The sequence below is a fragment of the Oreochromis niloticus genome, linkage group LG6, assembly GCF_001858045.2.
Source record: "Oreochromis niloticus isolate F11D_XX linkage group LG6, O_niloticus_UMD_NMBU, whole genome shotgun sequence".
NCBI classification, from domain to species: domain Eukaryota; kingdom Metazoa; phylum Chordata; class Actinopteri; order Cichliformes; family Cichlidae; genus Oreochromis; species Oreochromis niloticus.
The window spans coordinates 40,851,129-40,878,110 of record NC_031971.2 but is presented as its reverse complement, the minus strand read 5'-3'; the positions used below and the strand labels follow the sequence as shown (position 1 = coordinate 40,878,110).

General features: G+C 43.9%; 2 protein-coding genes across 5 annotated transcripts in view; one reads left to right on the top strand and one right to left on the bottom strand.

Annotated features, from left to right (window-relative positions):
• LOC100707400 (high mobility group protein B2) overlaps positions 1-26,982 on the bottom strand; it is a 642,043-nt gene that overhangs the window by 78,196 nt on the left and 536,865 nt on the right. The window contains exon 2 of the mRNA XM_019360562.1: positions 15,193-15,202. Within this exon, the coding sequence (XP_019216107.1) occupies positions 15,193-15,202 (10 nt within the window). The remainder of the gene's footprint in view (positions 1-15,192; positions 15,203-26,982) is intronic.
• On the top strand, positions 7,074-25,457 carry mtmr7b (myotubularin related protein 7b). Of its 4 annotated transcripts, XR_002062615.1 has the most exons (15): positions 7,074-7,410; positions 8,144-8,269; positions 13,511-13,673; positions 13,781-13,938; positions 14,695-14,823; positions 14,915-15,049; positions 15,134-15,266; positions 15,455-15,564; positions 16,106-16,231; positions 16,310-16,359; positions 16,772-16,972; positions 17,674-17,808; positions 21,786-21,912; positions 23,633-24,097; positions 24,303-25,457. XR_002062615.1 is itself a non-coding variant. In XM_019360544.1 (14 exons), the coding sequence occupies exons 1-14, from the start codon at positions 7,387-7,389 to the stop codon at positions 24,023-24,025; spliced, it is 2,010 nt and encodes a 669-aa protein (XP_019216089.1). In that variant the 5' UTR covers positions 7,074-7,386; the 3' UTR covers positions 24,026-25,457. The 4 variants fall into 4 exon arrangements, 3 of the variants coding, with proteins under 3 accessions (XP_019216089.1, XP_019216090.1, XP_019216091.1); XM_019360544.1 differs by having other exon boundaries at positions 23,633-25,457; XM_019360546.2 differs by lacking the exon at positions 24,303-25,457 and having other exon boundaries at positions 7,075-7,410; positions 21,786-21,961; positions 23,633-23,835.

The following is a 26,982-nucleotide window of genomic DNA, read 5'->3' as shown; positions in this document are numbered from 1 at the left end:
AGTCAAACCTACTGTCAACAATTAAAGTCATCAAATTGAACACTATTCCTGAATTTTTTATTATTTTCCCAACTTTTTAACTTTATTGCTGATATGATTGTCCTGATTTCCCACAGTCCTCCCTGATGGCTGCCTGCTGTGCCAAACCATTTAAAAAAAGAAAGAAGATATTCTCCTGTTTGAGACCCAGTTCATCGTTTACATCCACCAAACATGCAGTATACCCATAAACACACGCATCAGCCTTTACAGGTGAGCATGGAGCTCAGGTAGAGTGTACGGCCGCCTGTCTCACAGCGACCACTCACACAGTGAGGTTGGGACTATCAAAGTGTCAGCAGCTGTGTTAAAGCAGTGAAGGTGGATCGTGACTCTCAGAGAGCTCTGACTGCAGAGGAGCGAGTCTGCATTTAATCCGAGCTCCTGCAGGACGACGCAGGGGACAGCCTGTTATGCAACACGCAGAGTGCTGCTGCAGCACTAATGTCCACTACACACACACACGGACACACACTCCTGCTTCACCTACACACTGAGGTCCCAGCAGCATTTGACCGCACACCTGCAGGTTACCTGTGTGCACAGGTAAAGCCACTAACACAACACTGAAGCTTCCTTTTATTCTGAAAGGTTTCCGCTTTCTCACACAGACCAGGACACCAGCTGCCCCCCTGCAGCCTCCTCAGCAGGGGCGGATCTAGAAGGGTGGCATGGGGTGGCAAGTGCCACCCTAAAATGATCCCTTGCCACCCCAAGTGCCACCCCAGTTTTGCATATGACAGTGTTGTTTATTAAAATAAGATAGCATTAACAGTTTGAGCGTAGTTACAGTCAACAGTGAATATAAATGCTAAAACTGAATATATTGGATAGTGTCCCCCCTCCACTATTAACAAATGGTTCAGCCCATAGCAGGACGGCTTTTTTCTTGTTTTCAGTAGCAAGCGATGTTTATGATTGTGCCAGAGCACATTTTGAACAACACCATGGGAATTTGGGATTTTACACAGGTGGCTGGATGTTACACTCTGGAAATGGAAGGAAGGTGAGTGTTATTAACCCTCTGTGGTCCACGGACACGCTGCACCTCCAAATCACATGACTGATTTAAACTGACACAGCAACAAGCTGCAGCCACGCTGAGTCTCTGTTTCAGCCCACATTGAAAGTTCGGACTTCAAAGTTTTTAAATTTTAATTACAGGCCAGTAAATCCAGAGTTATGATAATATATATAAGCCACGCTTTTTTCTAAATACTGTCGTCACGTTTTTGTGTGTGTGTTTTAAGCGTTTTCTAAGGACAGCGCGAAAACAGTAAAGGAAAGAAAGCCACGTCTTTGCTATCGAAAATGCACCATGTCGAATTTAAAAAAAGTCAACATGTGGGATTTGGTTGTTTAGGAAGAGGGGAGAGTTTTGGGAGTGACGGTAACGGCAGCGAGACAGAGCGAGCGAGTGGGAGAGAGAGAGAGAGTTTTTAGATGTGGGAGATTTGTGACGTTTAGTGTGGAGTGTATACTTAGTGTGTTGTCTTGTGTAGTTGTTCTGTTGTGTAGCCATTGTTTTGTTGTGTGTGTCAGTGAGGGCACTAATGAATGTCACAAAGGCACATTTGCAACGTAAACACTGTCACTAAGTAGAAAACCAGCGGAGTGATACACCTGCTGTTGTCAGGCCTGCAGGTTTGTCCCTGTGCTGCTCTCCTCTGTCTTTTGGTGGACAAACTTATTTTTACTGGCACACATCATTTGTGGGGCATCTTATTGCGACACCTGATTGTTCTCTCATTTTAGTTTTAGTAATATTTTTAAATGGTTGTACAAAATGAAAAAAAACGGCAGGTGTATTGGCTGCATTTTTAGATAAATAGTTGTATATGTTTACAAAATGTACATTTTATATTTGCATTTCAAGTTATAAAAATTTACTCAACATGTCTGTGTTATTTTTTACAGTAAAAAATACTACTAGGATTTAAAGTTCTTTGTGTGATTTCAGATCAGTAATAGTACTATTAACAGTAATAGTAATACTAATGCAGTATGTCAGTGAAAAAACAACTAAATTCAGTTGAGCTGAAACGATACCAAACAAGGCAAAGGGGGAAAAATAAAATGAAACAATCTGAGGGTGAAATACAAACGTAAACTCAAAAGGAGTCAAAAATGGCCGCTTGTATTTCAGACCTCAGAGGGTTAATCCAACAAATCATGAAAAATTAGGTTTATATTTTTGTTCATGACAGTGCAGATTTCTGACATTTTGTGTAATTTAAGCTGTAACAATGTGATTGTTTTCTAACAAAAAACAGTGAAATTTAAGTTAGACGTGTGTTTGTAAATGAACCGCCCCATGTTGTGTAGCTTTCTGGGTTTTATACTTATTGGGCTCCATATTTATTTATTATACAGGCTATACAGTACATAACATCAAAACTCACATGTTTTATGTAACTAAAGTGTGTAATTATGTGGGCTACAGACAATAATTAAGTTATAGACTATATTTATATGAAAAATGTGTATACTTACTGCATTTGAATCATTTTAACCATATGTAACCACCTGCATGTGTGTATGGGGGGAAAAAAAGGCTTTAATTTTGCCACCCCATTTGATTTCTCTGCCACCCTAAGAAAATTTCTCTAGATCCGCCCCTGCTCTTCAGGTGTTTGACGATTTTACCCCAACGCGCGTCATCAGCTGGAAAGTTTAAAGTTGGAGTTTAAAAAATAAAGCGGCTGTTTTATGACACATGACGAATGTCTCGTAAGAGTGTGCACATTTTTAAAAACGTGCAGGTACAAACATGAGCGCGAGGAGCTGTCCCACCCGCACACCGCAGCTCTCACCTGGGCACGCGCGCACACCGTCACGTTTTTCTCGTAGATTCCGTCAAAGTCGCTAAAATCAGCAGATCGTTTCCTCTTCAGACCGTCAGAGTTACTTCTGCAGAGCTTCAGTCTCACAGACCGGAGAACACACACACCTGAGGATAACCGGAGCCAATGAACGAGCTGCATTAATCATCACAGCTCCGTGATACTCACAGGGTGAGGGGACTATACAGGAAGGCGGAGGAATACATCCCTGTCACTCACTGATCCCCCACAAACACGTTGACGTGATGATCCGGGTCAGAGGAGCAGTCGGGACCCTGTGGCAGCAGCGAGGCGCGGATCCTTGACTGCACTCTGAAATTTGCCCCAAACCTGCATCCAGAGCCGACACATGTTCTCAGGGCCAGCTGTTGCCCAGATGTCACAGCTCACCTGTGGCTGAAGCTCAAAGGCTGCTAAAAGAAACATGCAGGGCTTTTATATTTGTGCTTCTTATTTCTTCAGTTTGCTGCAGATGTCCCTCCGCAGGACTCACGCCTCACCTGCTGGGTTTCATATGTCATACTGCCCTCTGGCGGCCAGATGAAGATGTTTTATGTGTTTTAGAGTTATAGAGTCAGTGAGAAGCCGACTCCCTCTGTGATGTCACAGGTGTAAATAAAAATAAAAACAAAAATCTTTGTTACATATGCTGTATTTATTTCATGATCATTACATTACAAACAGTTCCATCAGCAGGGATTTCACACCAACCTGTCAGCAAGTAATAACACTCAGTAGAAGAATAGAACAGAATAGCCCTTTAATGTCATTGTACATGTACTTTTTACAGTCAGTTACAATAACTCGTACTGCGTACTAGCTAGCATGACGGAGTTTCTATACAGCTGGGTGGGTGCTGTGATGTGACTGATAGTGAACTTTATTGTATTCATAAGGTTAGTTAGTAGAGTTGCCAACCGTGCTGTAAAAAACAGAATCGTCTCGTATTCAGAGAAAATATTACGAGTTTCGTATTGAGCTGAAAAGGAACAGTTTGTCCCGTACTTCAGCTAGAATGGACACAGAGACACAAAGCTGGAGTTATTCTTCTCTCTCTCTCTCTCCTCCCTCTCCTGTTGCTACTTCAGTCATGAAACTGATCAATGATCAGCTGATCGGCTTTTCTCTCTTGCTTGTTTATCGCGCCAGAAAGAGGAATCCAGCGGATGTCGCGCTAAACAACAGCAGCACGTTTAAGCTTGATCAGCTGTTGTTAGAATTTATTTAATAATATCTAGTATCAGCTGATGTTTGCTGGAGCCACAGCTGTAAAAGCTGCTGGTCATGATATCGGTTTGGATATGTGGCAGCTGATTGAACTGGGAAGCTCGACTCTGTGGGGGTCAAAGTTTGCAGAACTATGAACTCAGCTGAAATCCACGGCTGTGCGTGTTCATGGAGCTGCATTGTCACCTGCTGGACATCACTACCTGACAAGTTTAACTGTCTTCAGAACATTGCAGAGGCCTTATTGACAGTATTTGGCTCTACATATCTGTGTGAGCAGATTTTCTCTCACATGAGTGTCCTCAGCCGTCTGAATGCTGGACACTCGGAGACCTGTGTCTCTGAGTGGGAGACCAGAGATCACATTAACATGTGTGTCTCTGTATTAACAAACATACCATATTGGCCCAGTTTATTTTTCTTATCATTGTTGTGAGGAGACCATAAATAGCATTTGTATTTTCTGTTGTACAGTTCATTTGCTGTTATGGATAAAAAGTGTCTTTTTTTTGTTTCCAAATAGCTGATAACTATTCGCTGATAGCTGCCAACATCTGCGACAAATATAATTCTATAAAGTTGTTCTATATAATGTGTAACTGTTCATATAGAGCGTTATTAAATTTATTGCTAATGCAATGATATGGCACACTGACCTCTGAGGGAATTGTAGATGGCACTCGCCATCAGAAAGGTTGCCGACCCCTGGTCTGGAGGAACATACACCAAATAATAGAAAGGCACACACCTGTCTGAGCCTCCTGAAGTCTATGATGAGTTCTTTGGTTTTATAGTTTGGTGGTGAGGATGTCTGTCATTATGGTCCTGAACACTGAGCTGCAGTCCACACAGAGCATCGTCACAGAGCTCCTCATGTTCTCCAGATGGCTCAGCGGTCTGTGAAAGGTGATGTGATGGCATCCTCCTCCATGGTGGGAGTTGAGGGAGGGGGGTACACAGTCTCTCATGTGCTGAGCACTATCTGCTCGAAGCACTTCATGACTACAGACGTGAGGGCTATAGGTCCGTAGTCATTGAGGCTGTCTATGCCGGCTTTTTGGGGATGGGAATGATGTGGAGCCCTTCAGCCAGGTGGGAACCTTGGCATGAGTCAGGGAGAGGTTGAACAGCCCAGTGAGGATCTCGGCCAGCTGGTCTGTGCAGGCTTCAACCAGTCCCTGGGATGCTGTCGAGACCGGCAGCTCGCCTGGGGTTCACCGCTCTCAGTCTCCCCCTGACCTCATGTTCTTGGCTGGTCCAGGAGGCACCAGGACCACCTGAGCTGCTCTGTGTGGACCCCACACTAACACGTGTGATGGTGTTAAAGCTCAGAGATACCAAATGGCACTTTGATTCCTCTACTCAGTAGGAAAGAAGAGTTTGGATATTCTTATTCCTGCTAGGTTTAAAACAGAATAGTGTGACTGAAAATGAGCAATGACTGAGGAATAACTTCCCCTATTGATGTGAGGTTAAAATGTCCTCAGATTTATTCTGCAGTGAAGACTAACCTCAGTTTGATCCGAGCTCTCAGGGTCTGATCCCTCACAGGGTGTCAGGCTGGACTCTGAGTTAAAGATCACATGTCTCAGTCTTCACATGCCTGATAGAGTTCAGCATCCCGGTGCTGACTCACTGTCATACTGGCAGACGCACGACATCTTTGCTGTGGTTTCTACACATCATGTCCAAACAGTGTGTGTCCTCTGTGCGTCCACACGGGGACAGGAAGTGGGAAGTCATTCATGTGTGCAACAGTCACTGGAAGCGAGGGCAGGAGGAAGAGTTCATATTTATATTTCTGATTTTGTTTCAGTCAGTTTGGAGAGGGGTTCCTCTCTGAGCTTAGTTAATATTAGCTTTGTTATTATTTATTATAATATGAGTGGCCTTCATCAGCCAGACGGATGAGAGGCTCTGAGATGATATTACAGCACAAACACACAAAACTTTCACTGATGTCATCCAGGTCTCAGGAAACACAGCCACTGATGGTCCCTCCGGCTCCTCGTCCTGAAGAACTGATGAATTATCAGCACTGAATGACAGCTCAAACATCTGAAATGACTTTAAGAACTTTTCCAGGCCAGAGGTTCAAGAAGTGAAATCACAAACTCTATAATACCCTCAGAGAGAGAGAGAGAGAGCAGCCATGATGCTGTTCTACATGTACGATCACAGTAAAGAGCTCTTCTTCTATTCTAGAGCTCATAACATGAAAACATAACCACCATTTCACTGTTTGAACACCTGATGTGTCACACTGAAACCTGACTGTCACACACACACACACACACTTACCCTAACCATCAAAAATGAATCCTAATCCTAACCATAACCCAACTGAACCCTGACACTAAAACCACATTTCGAGCCTCAAAAATGTCTCCAAACTCGTGAGGACGGACACTTTGTCCCCATAAGTGACGTTTGGTCACGCTGGTGTAGTAGCGTGCTAATTTTCTGTCCTCACAAAGATGTCGAAACATGTACACACACGAGCACACACGCACAGAGTATTTAAACAGCATTAAATAATTTCACTTTAATAACACAGCGTCAGTTTGAGGAATTTCAAATGAACGTACCCCCGCACCCAATTTAACCCACTCGTGTTTAGAAACACGTTATTAAAATTACAAAATAAGGCGAGAAATGTAGCATGATACAAAGAAACAAAAGCGGACAGTAGTGTCTGAACATATGACACACAGCAGTAAATACTAAACATTTATATAAAGGAAACACCATGATTATTACATCAAAATAAACCGCAGGTTTCCTTTTGATTTCACCATAAATCAATAAATTCAAAATTAATATTTTAAGAAGTTGTAAAAATTATACGAATAAAAGTTTTTAAACAGCACCTTTTATTAAAGATGGACTGCCGCTGCTGCTAACGTTAAGGAACTTGTTGGAGTCTATATTTTATTTTGAAAGGCCTCACCGGATGTTATGAATGCTGACGTGATGGTGGTGTCGGGAGCAGATATAAGGGGCTCTGTTAGCGGCCGGGAGAAGCGGCGGGAGCTCGGGTGCTGGCGGTCAGTGGTGACACGGACTCGGTTTTGTCTCGTTTAGGCTAACCGAACCGGGACGCGGAGGGACGGAAGTCATGGGAGTTGGGCCACGGCAGCTGCGGAGCAGCCGCAGCGGGGAACACGGCTCATCTCTCGGCGTGAAGCAGGGAATTTAACCGCTGGCGAGGATAAAGGAAAACGTCGGGCCATTGTCTCCATCACCTCCTCCACCTCCGCCCTGTCAGCCGGCAGTGATGGAGCACATACGGACACCCAAGGTAAGATAATATTTAAATAAATAAAATAAAATAAATAAATGATGATGATGAGCAGCGGAGGTGGCGCGCGCGACCAGCAGGACGTGAGAGGTTAACACTGCGTGTCCGATAATGGAAGCAGCCCCGACGTTAGCCGTAAACACCTGCCGCGTGCGGCTGTAAGGATGCTCCCACGCAGCCCGTTATTTTCATTTTAATTATTATTCTTATTAATCAGCACGAGCACATCTGCACAGGCATGAGTCAGCACTGTGCTGCTGACCTCCATCTTCCTCCTCATATGACTCTTTTCTCCTTTAAAACGCATCATCATCTGTTTATGGAGGGTTGGAGAGAGTTAACGGTCCTCACACAGTCTGCCTGACATTACGGAAATATGTATATAATACTTATTAATAAAATCTAGCCCGCAAAGGGCTTTTCTCTGCGTACACAACCAGATTTACCTGCTCTTCACCGGATGTCACAGTTTTAGACCCACTGTGGAGATCACACGGAGAAATCCGGCTTAAACGGGCCTTCAGCATGTAGTTAAAGGCAGTCTGTGTATTTTCCCAGCTTTTGGCCTTTTTGTGAATAATAATGTATTGAAAGCTTGAGTGAGCTTAACCTCGCACATCCTCTCAGGTGATCTGGAGGAAAATCTCTGGGTTACACGGAGCGTCATGTAGACACACAGAGGATGCTTTGATCAGTGCATGTGGTTGACGTGTGCGTGTCTGACTTTGTTCAGGTGGAAAACGTGCGTCTGCTGGACCGGTCGTCAGGCCAGAGAAAGGCCAGCGTCGGGACTCTGTACCTCTCTGCCACGCACACCATCTTTGTGGAGAACAACCCGGAGACGCGCAAGGAGACATGGGTAACCTGCAGCAGCATGAATGATAATTCTGCCCGCCTTTACCCATGACCACATTGTTACCTGTCGAGCTCTCAGATTAGCGTATGAGGCAAAGCCTGCACGCAGTGAGAGCTGCAGGAGGCCGTGTTACAGATGGAAGACGCCATATTTGGATAAAAGAACATTAGCTGGCCGGGTTAGAAAACCATACCAGGGAACACACAGCTGCAGGCTAATCAGTGCTCAGTAACGGCCCAATAAAACCCTGAGTTTCACTCAGACTTCTTGGCTGGTTGCTCAGATAATTGCATTAAAAAGGCTCCAACAGCACAAGGACCACCAGGTTTGTGCAGCAGGCTGTAAACATGATTAGTTGTGTTGTAAAAGTGGAAATGTGAACTCTGAGGAGCTCCAGCGGAGGCTGCAGGCAGGTTTCAGAGACTTAAACATCAGCCAGTATACGAAATGTGGAGTCTGAGAATAAAGTTGGAGCTGGACTCCATCTGTAGAGCCTGGGTGGATTTACTCAGCTGCGTGTGTCGGGCTGCAGAGATGCACACGAAAATATGAAGGCGTGTTTTGACAGAAATGTGATCCACAGAGAAACATTTATTTGACAGTGAAAGCTGCTGCAGAGCATCATATTAATTACAAAGCCCTGAAAGAAGGAGGTTAAATATGGATCCTCAGCGTGAACGCGAGAGGAGAATTAGAGGTTTTTATGCTCAGATTAAAGGAGCAGCTTTCAGAAGCTGTGCACAGAGTTCTCATTCAGATTCATATTTCTGTTTTAAAAGCAGGAATTTCTCATGCAGGCAGATATTTCCTGCCAGTTTGATGAAACCTGTCTGAGCAGAAGCAGTAAAAGAAAAATAATAATCTGTGTTTATGCAGCTCCTCGTCTCCTCTGCTGTTAGCTGCACATTCATCATGATGATGAGCGGCGTAGCTTCATCTGGGATATCATTGATATCAGTGGTGTGCAGTGTTTTCACAGAACTCCGGGGGGCTGGGTGGTTTTCCAGACACGGGAAGAAAAGATGCCACCCTCCCCCCCTCTTAGGAGTCCGCCTCGTCCCCGTGGACCTGAGTGGATGATGAAGAGATCCAGGCGTGTCACATTTCACTCAGCAGCCTCAGACTGCTGAGTGGATTAGCAGAAACAAAGGACCAAGTCAGAGCGAGGTCTAGATTAGCTTGTGCAAAAAAATTTTACTTTTCTCCTTCACAGCACGTAATTTTGTTCTTCATTAAAACCACACTGCATCTGATTGGCTCTGACCCAAACCAGTTCATGTTATGGTTCAGTGTTGGTTTGGTTGGTCTCAGCCTACACACGTGTGTCTTCTATCTCATGTTGGTTGAATTCCCATAATTCTTCACTCCAAATATTCCAAAAAAAACAAAGAAACTATTCAATTCAATTCAATTCAATTTTATTTATATAGCGCCAAATCAAAACAAAAGTCGCCTCAAGGCGCTTTATATTGTACAGTAGATAGCACAATAATAAATACAGAGAAAACCCAACAATCATATGACCCCTATGAGCAAGCACTTTGGCGACAGTGGGAAGGAAAAACTCCCTTTTAACAGGAAGAAACCTCCGGCAGAACCAGGCTCAGGGAGGGGCGGCCATCTGCTGCGACCGGTTGGGGTGAAAGAAGGAAAACAGGATGAAAGACATGCTGTGGAAGAGAGACAGAGATTAATAACAGATATGATTCGATGCAGAGAGGTCTATTAGCACATAGTGAGTGAGAAAGGTGACTGGAAGGGAAAAACTCAATGCATCATGGGAATCCCCGGCAGCCTACGTCTATTGCAGCATAACTAAGGGAGGATTCAGGGTCACCTGGTCCAGCCCTAACTATATGCTTTAGCAAAAAGGAAAGTTTTAAGCCTAATCTTGAAAGTAGAGATAGTGTCTGTCTCCCGAATCCAAACTGGAAGTTGGTTCCACAGAAGAGGGGCCTGAAAACTGAAGGCTCTGCCTCCCATTCTACTTTTAAATACTCTAGGAACAACAAGTAGGCCTGCAGTGCAAGAGCGAAGTGCTCTAATAGGGTGATATGGTACTACAAGGTCATTAAGATAAGATGGGGCCTGATTATTTAAGACCTTGTATGTGAGGAGCAGGATTTTGAAATCAATTCTGGATTTAACAGGAAGCCAATGAAGGGAAGCCAAAACAGGAGAAATATGCTCTCTCTTTCTAGTCCCTGTCAGTACTCTTGCTGCAGCATTTTGGATTAGCTGAAGGCTTCTCAGCGAGTTTTTAGGACTTCCTGATAATAGTGAATTACAGTAGTCCAGCCTGGAAGTAATAAATGCATGAACTAGTTTTTCAGCATCACTCTGAGACAGGATATTTCTAATTTTAGAGATATTGCGCAAATGGAAGAAAGCAGTCTTACATATTTGTTTAATATGTGCATTGAAGGACATGTCCTGGTCAAAAATGACTCCAAGGTTTCTCACAGTGTTACTGGAGGCCAAGGTAATGCCATCCAGAGTAAGAATCTGCTTAGATACCATATTTCTAAGATTTTCAGGGCCGAGTACAATAACCTCAGTTTTATCTGAATTAAGAAGCAGAAAGTTAGCGGCCATCCAGGTCTTTATGTCTTTAAGACATTCCTGCAGTTTAACTAATTGGTGTGTGTTACCTGGCTTCATGGATAGATAGAGCTGCGTGTCATCTGCATAGCAGTGAAAATTTATGCTATGTCTTCTAATGATGTTGCCTAGGGGAAGCATGTATAATGTAAATAGAATTGGTCCTAGCACTGAACCCTGTGGAACACCATAATTGACCTTAGTGTGTGAAGAGGACTCTCCATTTACATGTACAAACTGGAGTCTATTAGATAGATATGATACAAACCACTGCAGTGCAGTACCTGTAATACCTACAGCATGTTCTAATCGCTCTAATAGAATATTATGGTCAACAGTATCGAACGCAGCACTGAGGTCTAGCAGGACAAGCACAGAGATGAGTCCACTGTCAGAGGCCATAAGAAGATCATTTGTAACCTTCACTAAAGCTGTTTCTGTGCTGTGATGAGCTCTGAAACCTGACTGAAACTCTTCAAATAAGCCATTCCTCTGCAGATGATCTGTTAGCTGTTTGACAACTACTCTTTCAAGGATTTTTGATATGAAAGGAAGGTTGGAGATTGGCCTATAATTAGCTAAGACAGCTGGGTCTAGAGATGGCTTTTTAAGTAAAGGTTTAACTACAGCCAGCTTGAAGGCCTGTGGTACATAGCCGATTATTAGAGATAGGTTGATCATATTTAAGATCGAAGAATTAATTAATGGCAGGACTTCTTTGAGCAGTTTTGTAGGAATGGGGTCTAAAAGACACGTTGATGGTTTGGAGGAATTAATTATTGAAGTTAACTCAGAAAGATCAATTGGAGAAAAAGAGTCTAACTTAACATCGATGGTACTAAGAGTAGCTGTAGATAATATTACATCTGTGGGATGATTATTGGTAATTTTTTCTCTAATGATAAAAATTTTATTTGTGAAGAAGTTCATGAAGTCATTACTAGTTAACGTTAAAGGGATGGTTGGCTCAGTAGAGCTCTGACTTTTTGTCAGCCTGGCTACAGTGCTGAAGAGAAACCTGGGGTTGTTCTTATTTTCTTCAATCAGTGACGAATAGTAAGATGTTCTGGCTTTGCGGAGGGCTTTCTTATAAAGCAGCAAACTATTTCTCCAGGCTAAATGATGATCCTCTAAATTTGTGACACGCCATTTCCTCTCCAGCTTACGAGTTATCTGCTTTAGGCTACGTGTTTGAGAATTATACCACGGAGTCAGGGACTTTGGATTTGAGGCCTTAGTTTTCACAGGAGCTACAGTATCCAGAGTCGTACGTAGTGAGGAGGTAAAATTATTAACAAGATAATCGACCTCTGTTGGAGTAGCGTTCAGATAGCTGCTCTGCTCTATGTTGGTACAGGGCATTGAAGATGATAACAGTGGGTGGATTATATTCTTAAACTTAGTTACAGCACTTTCAGAAAGACATCTACTTTGATAAAGTCTACTCTCCACTGCTGTGTAATCAATTATTGTAAATGTAAATGTTATCAGGAAATGATCAGACAGCAGAGGGTTTTCAGGAAACACTGTTAAATATTCAGTTTCTATGCCATATGTTAAAACAAGATCTAGAGTGTGATTAAAGTGGTGGGTGGGTTCTTTTACATTTTGAGAGAAGCCAATTGAGTCTAGTAACAGATTAAATGCGATGTTGAGGCTGTCATTTTTAGCATCTACATGGATGTTAAAATCACCCACAATAATTATTTTATCTGAGCTGAGCACTAAATCAGATAAAAAGTCTGAGAAATCAGAGAGAAACTCTGTGTAAGGCCCAGGTGGACGATAGATGATAACAAGTAAGACTGGTTTCTGAGTTTTACAGCTGGGGTGGACGAGGCTAAGCATCAGGCTTTCAAATGAATTAAAAGTCTGTCTTGGTCTTTCGTTAATTAATAGGCTGGTGTGAAAATTGCTGCCACACCGCCCCCTCGGCCTGTGCTTCGGGATTTCTGGTAGTTAGAATGACTCGGGGGTGTTGATTCATTTAAACTAACATACTCATCCTGCTGCAACCAGGTTTCTGTAAGGCAGAGTAAATCGATTTGTTGATCAATTATTAAGTCATGTACTAACAGAGACTTGGAGGAGAGAGACCTAATATTTAATAATCCACATTTCACTGTTTTACTCTTTGGTTCAGATGTGGATACTGTATTGTTCTTTCTTTGTGATTTTTTATGTTTAAGTTGTTTATTGCTGGTTTTTAGTTTGTTTTTTGTCTTTTTGGGAGCTGACACAGTCTCAATGGAGATGGGTTTTTGGGGGGGTAGTTTAAACTATGAATACAAACGGCCGACAGTGAACGCAGCTTCTCTTCTAACTACCACAGAGGTGTATCAGCCTATCAGAGGCAGAGCTGGAGCAAAGTTTCATGAGGTTTGTAACTCCAGCAGCCCAAAACCATCAGTCATATCCCAGCTCTGTAAGGTAGAAACATGAAATGAGGAGCAGAAACCCAGCACAGCTGTACTTCCTGTGGGCCGGGCACTTCCTGTTAGGAAATCTGAGAGGCTGCACTAACAAGGCCACGGCGGGCTGCTCATCTCCATGATGGGTGCGCTTTATAGAAATGTTCTCTGCTTAAACGTGGTGATGCAGGTCTACAGGAAGTAACTGTCTGTGCGCGCGCGTGTGTTACAGGTATTGCACAGCATGGTGAGCAGCGTGGAGAGGCCGCCCACCACCCCCTCAGGAGGTCAGCTGATCCTTCGCTGTAAGGACTTCCGGATCTTCCAGATTTTCATTCCACAGGAGAGAGACGGCTTGGACGTCCACGCCTCATTGGCCAGACTGTCACGACCAGGTGTGTGCGTGCGTGCGTGCGTGCGTGCGTGCGTGCGTGCGTGCGTGTGTGCGTGCATGCGTGTGTACATGTAAAACACAGATTTTTAAATCCTCGTCTCCTCTCAGAGAAGTACAGCGAGCTGTACTGTCTGTCCTTTAACCCCAACGTGAACAAAGAGGAGAGGGAGGAGTCGTGGAACTTCATCGACCTCACGGCCGACTACAAGAGGATGGGCGTCCCTAACAACTTGTGGGTTGCCACGGCAGCAAACGGCGAATACAGGGTCAGTCATGATCATGTGACACAATGTTAATTATTTAACAGATAACAAGTAAATTTCTGCACTTTGACATGAAGCTGCTGCTGATACGTCCGACGGCTCTGAGAGCTCGGCGCTCTGCGCCTCCAGAGGCCGTCCCCATCAGTCTGACTACAAATACTCGCCGTATTCAGACTCAGTTCATCACGTTTAAGCGTTGCTGTCTGCGCTCTCAGAGTGATGAAGGTGTTTTCCTCGTTTCATGTGTTTGTGTAGTTTGCAGAGCTTTGTCTCTGCTGTAATCTGAACCTGGGAATATTTGTCTCTTTAAGTCAGTGAGTAGTTTTTATAAGGTTAGGTAGATTAGCTCAAACAAGCCTCCCTTCAGCCTCACTCGCAGCTTATCATCAGCTACGTCACAGCACCACCATGAATTTCCTCCAGCTCAGGGTCCAGTCAGGCTTCCAGGTCACCTGTGATGTTGATGGTCTGTGAATATTTCATCAGGATAAGCTGTAAATATCCTCAGTCTGCAGCGTTTGTGCTGGAATCAGCTGAGCAGCTAAATGGTAAATGGCCTGTATTTGTATAGCGCTTTACTTAGTCCCTGAGGACCCCAAAGCGCTTCACACTACATCCACCCATTCACACACTGGTGATGGCAGCTACATTGTAGCCACAGCTGCCCTGGGGCGCACTGACAGAGGCGTAACATAACATGTTTAAAATGCACCGTATGAGCTTAAACACTGTCTGTGTGTGCGCGTGTGTGTCCTGCAGGTGTGTGATACTTACCCTTCAGAGCTGTTTGTTCCAAAGTCGGCCACGCCCACCATCATCGTGGGCAGCTCGAGGTTCAGAAGTCGAGGACGATTTCCTGCTTTGTCATACTTCCACCAGGACACACTGGTCAGACACACACACACACACACACACACACACACACACACACACACACACACAGAAAGGTGGGATTCTGAGTGTGTTCTTCGCCCTGCAGGCCGCCGTGTGCCGCTGCAGTCAGCCGCTGTCGGGCTTCAGCGGGCGCTGTCAGGAGGACGAGATGATGCTGCAGGCGCTGATGAAGTCCAACCCTGGAAGTGACTACATCTACGTGGTGGATACCAGGCCCAAGGTAACACACACACACACACACACACACACACACACACAGAGTCATGAAGAGGTGTTGTGACTAAAAGAGTGTGTGTGTGCGCAGCTTAATGCAATGGCGAATCGAGCGGCAGGTAAAGGCTACGAGAACGAGGACCACTACACCAACATCAAGCTGCAGTTCATTGGCATCGAAAACATTCACGTGATGAGGAGCAGCCAGCAGAAGATCATCGATGGTAAGTGTGTGTGTGTGTGTGTGTGTGTGTGTGTGTGTGTGAGCGTGTGTGTGTGTGGGGGGGGGTGGTAAGCTTACCGAAGGATCAGGAAATACAGACTTCCTCTGATTGCACCTTTTTCCTTTGTGTCTCTCCCTCTCTCTCTCTCTCTCTCTCTCTCTCTCTCTCTCTCCCTCCCTCTCTCTCAGTGGGGGAAATGCGATCTCCGTCCATGACAGACTTCCTGTGGGGGCTGGAGAACTCTGGTTGGCTCAAACACATCAAAGCCATACTGGATGCCGGCGTCTTCGTAGCCCGGGTGTGTGTTTGCACTCACACACACTCAGCAGAGCTAATGTTTTATTAACTAGCAGTCACTCGGGGAGGGGGGCGGGGTCTCAGTCAGGTGGATCCACTTCTCGCTCGTCGGGTTCAGTTTGCTTTGTAATCAGACCAATGAATGATGTCACGACTTTTATTTATCAGACATGAGAATTAAAACATAAACGTTGTTAATGATACGAAGTCAGGGCCTCGCGGTGGGGATGGTCAAAGTGGACGCGCTGTGCTGCTGTTTGTGGTGGAGGTCGCCCAGCGTGGCTGACAGGCAGGTGGGCTTTACTACGCTACATGTAAATGCATCCACAGGTAGAGCTGTGCACACCTGAGCGCACACCTGAGCGCAGCCTCCATGCTCTGATTGGATTTGCTAAACTAAAAAAACACCCGTTGCCAGCTCTGCTCACGGTAACCCGTCGTGTGGTTTTTTTGTTTTTTTTTTTAAACTTTCATGGTCATTATATCAGTCGCAGCTCCATCAGGCACTAAAGTCAGACTCCTGCTCTCTGCGCTCTCTCCAGGCGGTGGCGGACGAAGGCGTCAGCGTGCTGGTTCACTGCTCAGACGGCTGGGACAGGACGGCTCAGGCCTGCTCTGTGGCCAGTATCCTGCTGGACCCGTACTACAGGACCATCAGAGGCCTCATGGTAACGCAGACGGCCGCGCTGATGATCGCCTGTTCTTCCTCTGACGTCTCACATCCATACCTCCTCTTCTTCTTCTAGGTGCTGATAGAGAGAGACTGGGTGTCGTTTGGGCACAAGTTCTCACACAGGTCAGTAACTTTGAGTCTGGTCTCTCATTCAGACGCTTCTCTTGCATCTTTCTGTCCACACATGTTTTTAGTCCATGATAAGGACGTTTCAGACACTTTGGTCCTACGGTGTGGGAAAACCATGAAAAAGAAGAAGAGGGTGGCGGTGCCAGTTTTGTAATGAGCTCCGAGGTTGAAACTGAAAGAGAAGCTGAAGACGAGGGTTGATCCAAACAAACAAAACGACTTTCACTTCAAAGGAAAACAGCAGAACCTCAGTTCTAATGTTTCAAATCTCATGATTGTAGAGACGTGACCACAGACTGTAAACGTGAGACATCAGACGTGATAACGGCTCATTAGTTTCTGTTAGTAATGTCAAGCTTACCTGTACAGGTGACATTCAACAAGAATATTGCTCTGTGCCCCGCAGGTACGCTCACCTGGACAGAGATCCCAAAGAGGTGTCCCCCGTCATCGACCAGTTCCTGGAGTGCGTGTGGCAGCTGTCAGAGCAGTTCCCGTGTGCCTTTGAGTTCAACGAGCGCTTCCTCATCGCCATCCACACTCACGTGTACTCGTGTCAGTACGGGACCTTCCTGGGAAACAGCCAGAAGGAGCGTCGGGACATGAGGTGAGGACGAGCGTCCCTGATTCAGCCTCTTACTGTCAGCAGGCGAGTCGACTTTTCAGGGTCTGAATGGATTTAAGAAATCGGTCCTGTTTTTGTGACGGATCCAAAGAGCAAAAAGTAGAAACCAGCGACTGATCCTCTTAAAGCAGGAGTGGGACCTCCAGGCCTCGAGGGCCGGCGTCCTGCTGGTGTTAGATCTCACCCTGGGTCAGCGCACCTGGATCTCATGATTAGTTCATTACTGGGCCTCTGGAGAACTTCAAGACATTTAAATCAGCTGTGTTGGATGAAGGACACATCTGAGACCTGCAGGACACCGGCCCTCGAGGCCTGGAGGTCCCACTCCTGTGTTAAAGGAAGAAAATCAGTCGTCGTAGTTTTTATTTAAATGAGATGAGTTTCTGAAACTGGTGAGTATGTGTTCATGGACTGATGTCTGTGTGGATATCTGCCCGCTGCTCGTTTTTATTTAAGGAAGTAAGAAACAGGAAGTGCAGAAACCTTAAATGTTTTTAATGAGGAACAGTCCGTCGTTCATCACCTGCCACTCTGCAGGGTCACGACCTCGTCATAGACCACAGATGTTTTCATCACTACGACAGCTCGTGTCCACAGGCGACGGCGAGCACGCCGCTTATAATCCAGTTTTATTCATATTGCTCCAAAAACCAACAGTCAGGCTGTGTGATGTGTGTCTGCAGGCTTCATGAGCGCACTCACTCGCTGTGGCCTCAGCTGTGGAAGGACCGAGGCGAGTACACCAACCCTCTGTACAAGGCCGAGCTGAGCCAGAGTCAGGGCGTGCTGAGACCCAACACCTCCCCCTACTGCTTCAAGTGAGTCACTGCAGCAAAAACACCAACATAACCACGTTCTCCCTCACAAAACAGGAAGTGTAGTCCTGGTTCAGTCCAGCCGGCTGCATTTCCCAACAGTGTGTCTGATTCTGTGGATCCTGATAGCTTAGCTGGAAACATGATGACGATTCCTGTGAAATTTATTTATTTAAGCAGCAGCAGGTTAACCCTTTAAGACCTACCCTAGAACCACCAGAGTTATCTTTATATTTTTACATGCTGTAGAGCCATTTTTGGGAGCATTTCAAGTTGCTATATATCAGTACAACTGTTATAGCCCAAATTTTGATAACATGGATGCATTAAGTCTATAACAACTACATAAATTACAAAAAAGAGCAATAAACTACAAAAAATTGAACATAGTTTTTTGGTTTTTTTACATATATTTCTAGTTAGAGAAATTTAAGAGGCTCATGCCTCCAAAACTGTAAATACAAAAAAGTTGCACAAAATATTATATTATTATATTATTATATAAACTTAATATTTATTTTGAGTGTCTTCATAGTTTTATTTTTGAAATACACCAATTTTTATATACTGCTGGAAAAACGAAAATAAATATTACAAATTTGCAAGAAAACAGCATGTGCATCAAAATAAACTATTTCCAGCAGAGCAATTTGAGTTTTAAACATCCCAGAATCTATTCAGAAAAGCATGAAGTCAAACATGCCTTTAAGAAACACCAGTACAGGCTTATAAGGCCCCAAAGGTTAAAAAAAAAAAAATTACTCCGAAAATGACATCACTTCCTGTTTCGGCCAGGTAATGGTGGACACGCGATAGTTCGCGCTGACGTCTATTCCAGCGTAGGAAGTGTTATGAACAGCTGATCGGATCGGCAAAGCGTGTTTCTGGAATATAATGTTTTTGTTGCTTTACGCGCTTTTTATGCTGTTTTTGCAAAGCTGTATGTGGAAGGAAACCGTGACCGAGGACAAACTGATGGCATAAGATGTAAGTACAACTCCTCCGGTTTCATATGCAAAAGAAATTATGGCGCTTTCTTACATGGTTCCAGTTCTACAGGGATTTAAAAATAGTTACGCAAAACCGGCTTTTTTTTTTTCTTTTTTTATTGAGCATCAACAGTGTAGTACAAAGACATACATATAGCAAGGCCACAGTGCTCCTTTTAACATATTTATCCCACCCCAAGAACATATTGGACAGGGTAACCCTAAGGGGAAAAAAAATAAAAATAAAAAAATAAATAAAATGAATAAAGTGAATTTAAATGAGGTACAAGGAAATTCACCATATTTGAAGATGTGCACTTAAAGGGCGATATTTTGCACAAAATTAATCCCAATCACACACAAAAAAGGATTTTCGGCAGCTGTCAAGCCTCTTTCAGGTGGGTATGATTTTAATTTTCTCTAAATGTTTTAGGAATGTATCCCAAACAGCAAAGAATCTCTCCTTCGACCCCTTGAGTGCGTGTTTGATCTTTTCCAACTGTATAAATTGTGTCAGGTCACTAAACCACAGAGCCGCTGTGGGTGGCTTTTTTGACTTCCAATGCAACAAATAAATGAGATCAGAGCTTTATCAACAGATTTAAAAATGCAACAATATCCTTCTGCGTGCAAGCAGTGTAGTGAAAGCAATTATGTTTTTATGACTCTTCCTTAATGTTCTATGTCCTCTCTCTGTGACACCAAATATACCCATAACTGCATTGGGTTGAAGCTCAACATTCAATGCTTCGGACAAACTATTGAAAATTGTTGACCAGCAGGCTTAAAAGCCTGCTGGTCTAACACATATGTTTTGGTCATGTCCTACTTTTTAAAGTAGGACATGACCAAAACATATGTGTTAGATCTGCAGAGGGATTTCTACATCTCACAGCTTGCATCTATGTTTGGAAATATTCTGGGCAGTCTTGCCTTGGAGTAGTGAATGCGGTGTAGAATCTTGAACTGTATGATGTTTAATTTAGCACAAAAAGTGCTGTTGTTTACTCTTAAAAGAGCGCTCTCCCACGTCTCCCCCTCTAAGTCCACCCCCAGCTCATTCTCCCAGGCTGCTCTGATCTTTGCCATTGTTATATTCTTAAAGGAAGTTATACAATTTCTAATTCTTGAGATAAGGCCTGTAGGCTTAAATGTCAGTTTCAATAGATCATCTACAGCAGTAAATGGAGTTATATTTGGAAAGTCGGGGTTATGATGCTGAAGGAAGTGGCGAACTTGAAAGTATCTAAATAAGCTGGACCGAGGGAGGTCAAATTTGTGTGACAAATCCTGAAAACTTGCCAAGACACCGTCTATGTACATGTCAGAGAAGTTATGGAGGCCTCGTCTCTGCCACAGAGCAAATTCAGAGTCTAAGGAAAAGGTGATTATTGTGTGTAGGGGTTAAATGGAGAAGATTTTCAAACCCAAAGTTCTTTCGAAATTGAGCCCATATTTTGAGGGTGTTGTTAACTATAGGACTGGTGGTGTGCTGCCGTGAGGAAATTGGAAGGCTGGAGGTGACCAAGGCTCTAAGAGAAGTGGAGATGCAAGACGCTGCTTCAATTTGGCACCAGTCTTCATCAGGGGTATTGAGCCAGTATATGATTTTTTTTTTTTAACATTTGAGGCCCAATAGTAATGGCGAAAATTTGGAAGTGCTAAGCCGCCTAGGTTTTTAGGCCTCTGTAACAGATCCAGGCGTATTCTAGGTTTTTCCCCATCCCATATAAATGAGATCAGAGCTTTATCATCATATTTAAAAAATGATTTTGGACGGTAAAGTGGGATACACTGAAAAAGATAAAGAAACTTGGAGTATATTCATTTTTATACAGTTTACCTTCCCTGCCAACGATCGATGAAGTGGCTTCCATTTCTTTAAGTCTGATTTGACCTTTTCAAGTAATGGACAGAAATTTTTTTTCATAGAGATTATGCAAATCTCTTGTTATATTTATGCCTAGATATTTAAAGCCGTTTTTAGCTATTTTGAAAGGTGTAGCACTGTTCTGTATTTGAAGAGCCAAATCATTAACAGGATAGCATTCGCTTTTACTGAAGTTCAGTTTGTACCCAGAAAAGGGGCCAAAGCTGCTTAGGGTGTGGATGATATGGGGGACACATGAAACAGGATCAGATACATACATTAACAGATCATCTGCATAAAGGGACACTCTATGCTCTTTATCCATCCTATGGATACCTGCAATTGATTGTGAGGTTTTGAGTGTAATAGAGAGGGGCTCTATGGCCAGGGCAAATAACAATGGACTGATTGGACAGCCCTGACGGGTACCCCTTGTCAACTTAAAATAACGTGAACATTTACCATTTATGATTATAGAGGCTTTGGGTGATGTATATAAAAGTCTTATCCATGAAATGAAGTTGGGGCCGTAACCAAATTTTTTTTTTTTTTTTTTTAAACAAGCGAATAAATAACCCCATTCCACCCTATCAAATGCTTTCTCTGCATCCAGCGTGATAACCACCTCAGGCACCACTCTGGATGCAGGAGAGTGGATAACATTTAGGAGCCGACGGACATTCATAAATGAGTGACGGCCTGGGATAAAGCCAGTTTGGTCAGCAGATATTAAATCGTGGATTGTGGTTTCTAGGCGTAGGGCAAGCGCCTTTGCAAAGATTTTTACATCACAGTTTAGGAGTGAAATGGGATGATATGAACCAGGCTCTGTGCGGTCTTTACCTGATTTCAGCAAGAGGAAAATAGATGCTTCAGTCATTGTCTGTGGAAGTGACCCACGAGACAAAGAATCATTAAAGACGTCAAGTAAAATTGTTATTAGCTTGTCAGAATTTTTTTTTTTTATAAAACTCAATGGGATACCCATCAGGGCCCGGCTTTAAAGGGTTAAAGGAAACTGCACTGAGTTGCTGGTTTTGTGCATTTGTTTTGTTTGCCTGAATCTCTGAAACATGCGGAGAGTTTCTTTGCTTTTATATTTCACATTTATTCTCCTCCAGGATGTGGAAGGGTCTCTATAACCACGCTGAGAAATCGACGCCTCCCCGCCAGTCACCTGCCGACTTCCTGTCTGCCGTGAGGGAGGAGTCCCAGCAGCTGGAAGAGGAGCTGACCAATCACCAGGAGGTACCGCCAGGAGGAACCGCCCACCACCACCACCCGGGCTCCAGACAAGGCATACAACACACGACACGCCTGTTATGACATCAGCACAGATCCTTAACTTCAGCTTCGCTGCTTAAACTGCGACCGTCTACTTTTTAAAACTTTTTACCCAAAAAATTAAAAATAATTCAGCAGTTATTAAACCAATTTTTAAAAATCTGCAGATGTTTCTAGATTAAATTTTTTTTAAATGTCTAATGTTGGTAGCAAAGACTGTATATAAAAGAAGGAAATTGGCTCTACATCTCACAACTGGACATTAGCATGTTAGCATTAGCCGCCCTGTTGGGTTGTTAAAGGTGACAGGTGACTGTAGCTGTGTCCCAAAACGTCGGCTGCATCCTCCGGAGGCCGCATTTGAAGGCCGATTACGTCACAGCCAGGCGACGAAGGCTGTCCCAATTCGTCGACTCCTTCAAATGCGTCCGACAAATGCGTCCTTCATTTCCCCGAATTTGAAGGATGGGTTGGGTGTGTCCTTCGTGGCCCACCATATCCCAGAATTCATAGCGCGGCCCAGCCAAATTTCAGCTGCCAACAATGGCGGCCGCTACTAAGTTTTAAAATTAGTCTTATTAATCTTTCTGGGTCACAAAATAAACTTTTAACATATTTTCAGGCGAGAAAGTAGCTGTGTAAACTTCAAATATCTGCTTGGTGTATCAAGACATCGCATATTTGCAAAAGTGCGCCGACGTTTTCGGAGATGTCTGTTACCCACCAGCTCGATAGCAAGCCGGGGGGTTCAATGGTCACTCCAGCCGGCGAGAGCAGCGGACTCCCGGCTTCATCGTTTTCAGACCCCCGCTCTTTCGCTATTCAGGTTAAACATGATATATAAGTCACTCGGATAACTTAAAAATGTAATTGTTTGCCTTTTTTCGGTGTTTTATTTGTTCCGGAGTAAATCTGTTTGGCTGAGATCAAAATTATTAGATTATTAGATTAAATAAAATTTTATTAATCCATCGGGTGGGTTCCTCCGGGATTTTCACACAGCTGAATAAACGTCAAACAGAAAACTGATTAAACCGAAGTGTGAGACGGTCGAGAGTTTACGCCAGCGTCCTGTTATATTTTAGATAGCAAGGAGAAGACGGCCGAGTTTATTAAACTCCACCGACACAGCGGTGACGCTAATCTGAAGGCTAGACCGTCCCATTTCACAGCCTCGCACTTCCGGCCTTCTCGGTCTTTGAAGGACCCGGCCCACGTAGACCGCGAAGGCCGGGTCCTCCGAAGGATGCAGCCGACGTTTTGGGACACAGCTTGTATTTGGCTACCATAGACTGTGTCACACATACCTGATGTTAGCGCTCAGTAACATCTAATTGGACGATCTGTTAGTCCAGTAACCTCACAGCAGACACATTATTGGTCAGATGATGTCATTAAAAAGCTGCAACAGCACAAACACGGTGCAAAGGTCCAGTTCAGGGTTGGCTGAGGTGAAGTCAGACAGCTAGCAGCTACAGTCATGTTAAAAACACGTTTGTTTCTTCTGTAAAGTTTTAACATGGGAGTCTATGGGACTGAGTCACTGCTGGTGCCTCTAGTGGATGTTAGGGGAACTGCAGCTGGGCTGCAGCCTCGTTCTAACCTGTAACTCCCTGAGTGTTAATAAAGTTTTTTCAATTACGAGTCCTCTCAGCTGATTGTAAGCTTCTTGTCGTCTATGCAGAGGATCGCAGCCCTGACGGGGAAGCCGATCACCTGGGAGAAGATCGAGGTTCCCCGGAGGAGGACTAGCTGCCTGCCACAGAGGCACAGCGGGCCGGACCCGCCCACCTTATACAGAGAGCCAATCGCCAGCCCCGCACAGGACAGCAATCACACACTTTCCTTTGCACCAGCCAATCAAAAGGCTCGCACCAAGGAGCCCGCACTCTCCCTGCCCGTAGGGCCACATGCCCAGCTCAAGAGTCACGACCCCGATGACCTCTCCACCTGCAGCGACCTGGAGTCGGGCGTGGCCGACCTCAGCAGCCGCTCATCCAGCGGCGGTGATGTCGGCAAAGACCCGGACTTGGAGTGGCGCAGACCGGATCGAAGGGACCCTGCTGGCTTTTATTAATATTTATTCACAGGACGGCGAGGTGACGTTTTCAGGTTAAAGGGAGAAACCTCGGCGGCGTTTGAGACGGAGGTGAAAACACGGTTTAACCTTTTTTGGTTCACAGAACAGACAGGCTGCTTCAATTTAAATGTTTTTAGGTTACTGACATTTGTACTGAAACGCACGATTGCACAGTGACAGGAAGTCAGACACACACACAAGTTTAAAGCGATCAGAACAAACACAAACGAGTTATTGTCCCTTCTTCTCTTCACTGAACTCTTCCTCTCTTCAGACCAGCCTGAAAACTTGTTCCCACCCAGTCTTCCTCGTCCTGCAGTGCGGCATGAAAGGTTTCACTGTAGATCATGAAGCTGACCTGCTGTCTGTCCCTCACCGTGCTGTACGTGTTCAGCGTGGCCCTCGTTAGCTCTTCACAGCAGTCACACCTGTGGGATCGTATTTGTGTGGACGACAGGCAGCCGTTTCCTCAGAGTCAGAGGGCTTTGGTCTGATCCTGGATCAGCCGTCTGCTCAGTCTGAACACTGAAGTGCTGATTATTGTTGGGCTGCTAGAGCAGCTTTGATTCAGTTCAAAACGACCCGTCCCCTTTAAGCCCCTGGTGGGTGGGGCTTCTACCACAGTTACTTTGGGAACACTGCGGAGATTTTTAATTAGAGACAAACGTAGTTTAAACTGTAACAGTAACACAGAAAGCCCACAAACGGACACTCTGACTGAAATGCTCCCACACACACACACACACACACACACACACACTGTGATCGTTCACTTTCTCTTCACCTTCTTATCGACAAGTTTATTTCAAAAGTTTAAAGGGACTGAAGAACAAGCAGGTCAGTGTTTATTTATTTTTAATTTTAGACTTTTTTGTGCTTTATTTGATTTTATTCAACTTTAATTAGATTTTGTCGTGTGAGGAGCTGATGCTGTCGGTCCTTCAGATGAGAAAGTGGAAATGATGAACTCAGAGCAGTGTTCCTCTAAACTTTAATGATCTGTAACTCTGTACATTCCCACGTTAGACGAGCAGCAGGTGTGTGTGTGTGTGTGTGTGTGTGTGTGTGTGTGTGTGCGCCAGGCGTATGCCGGCTGGATCTGTGTTACTGGGAGCTGGTGATAAACTGGCTCCACCTCCTCCTCTTGCTGCGTCTGTTTCTCTCTGCTGGGAATCGTAACTGGGACTCTGACCGACACCACCTCTGTCCACTGCTGGTTTATGGTTGGAGAGGTTTGACTTTAACTGATGCACTGAAGATGAACTTTGAAAGGAGGGGGGTGACATCTGTGACTGGATCTAACGAGCTCGTCTCCTTTTTAACTGGTACACTGTAGCCTGTGGTGCGTCTGTACGGTCGCTGTGTGTTTCCTGTATCCACTGATGTAAATGATCTCAGTAAATCCATATTAAAGAGAAAAACTCTCGTCCTCTCCTTCTTCCTCTGTGGATGTCGAGCAGCTGTTTGATTTACGGCTCATTCACAGCGTATCTGTGTCCATCCCAAAGCAGGTTTGGGATCTTTAGTGGAATTTATTTAAAGCTTGAAGCACCTTTAATACCATTTATGTCCCGCACACATCCTCGTTCCCTCTCTTTCTCCATAATGTGTTCATGCTGCAGACGTCAGTAAAGTTACAGTCACAGTACTGGCACATGTAGCTAGGAGCAGGGGCGGATGTAGAGAAATTTTCTTAGGGTGGCATGAGGGTGGCAGAGAAATCAAATGGGGTGGCAAAATTAAAGCCTTTTTTTTTTTTTTTTTTTTTTTTTTCCCCCAAACACATATGCAGGTGGTTAAAATGATTCAAATGCAGTAAGTATACATGTTTTTCATATAAATATAGTCTATAACTTAATTATTGTCTGTAGCCCACATAATTACACACTTTAGTTACATAAAACATGTGAGTTTTGATGTTATGTACTGTACAGCCTGTATAATAAATAAATATGGAGCCCAATAAGTATAAAATCCAGAAAGCTACACAACATGGGGCGGTTCATTTACAAACACAGGTCTAACTTAAGTTTCACTGTTTTTTTTTTTTTTGTTTTTTTGTTAGAAAACAATCACATTGTTACAGCTTAAACTACACAAAATGTCAGAAGTCTGCACTGTCATGAACAAAAATATAAACCTAATTTTTCATGATTTGTTGGATCTCTGAGGTCTGAAATACAAGCGGCCATTTTTGACTCCTTTTGAGTTTACGTTTGTATTTCACCCTCAAATTGTTTCATTTTATTTTTTCCCCCTTTGCCTTGTTTGGTATCTTTTCAGCTTGAATGAATTTACTTGTGTTTTTTTCACTGACATACTGCATTAGTACTACTGATCTGAAATCACACAAAGAACTTAAAATCCTAGTAGTATTTTTTTACTGTAAAAAAAAAAACAAAAAAAAAGACCTGTTGAGTAAATTTTTATAACTTGAAATGCAAATATAAAATGTACATTTTGTAAACATATACAACTATTTCTCTAAAAATGCAGCCAATACACCTGCTGTTTTGTTTTTTTTTTGTTGTTGTTTTTTTTTCATTTTGTACAACCAATTAAAAACATTACTAAAACCAAAATGAGAGAACAATCAGGTGTTGCAATAAGATGCCCCACAAATTATGTATCACAGTAAAAAAAAAACAAAAACAAAAAGTTTGTCCACCAAAAGACAGAGGAGAACAGCACAGGGACAAACCTGCAGGCCTGACAACAGCAGGTGTATCACTCCGCTGGTTTTCTACTTAGTGACAGTGTTTACGTTACAAATGTGCCTCAGTGACATTCATTAGTGCCCTCACTGACACACAAGACAAAACGACTACACAAGACAACACAACACACTAAGTATACACTCCACACTAAACGTCACAAATCTCCCACATCTAAAAACTCTCTCTCTCTCGCTGCCATTACCGTCACTCCCAAAACTCTCCCCTCTTCCTAAACAA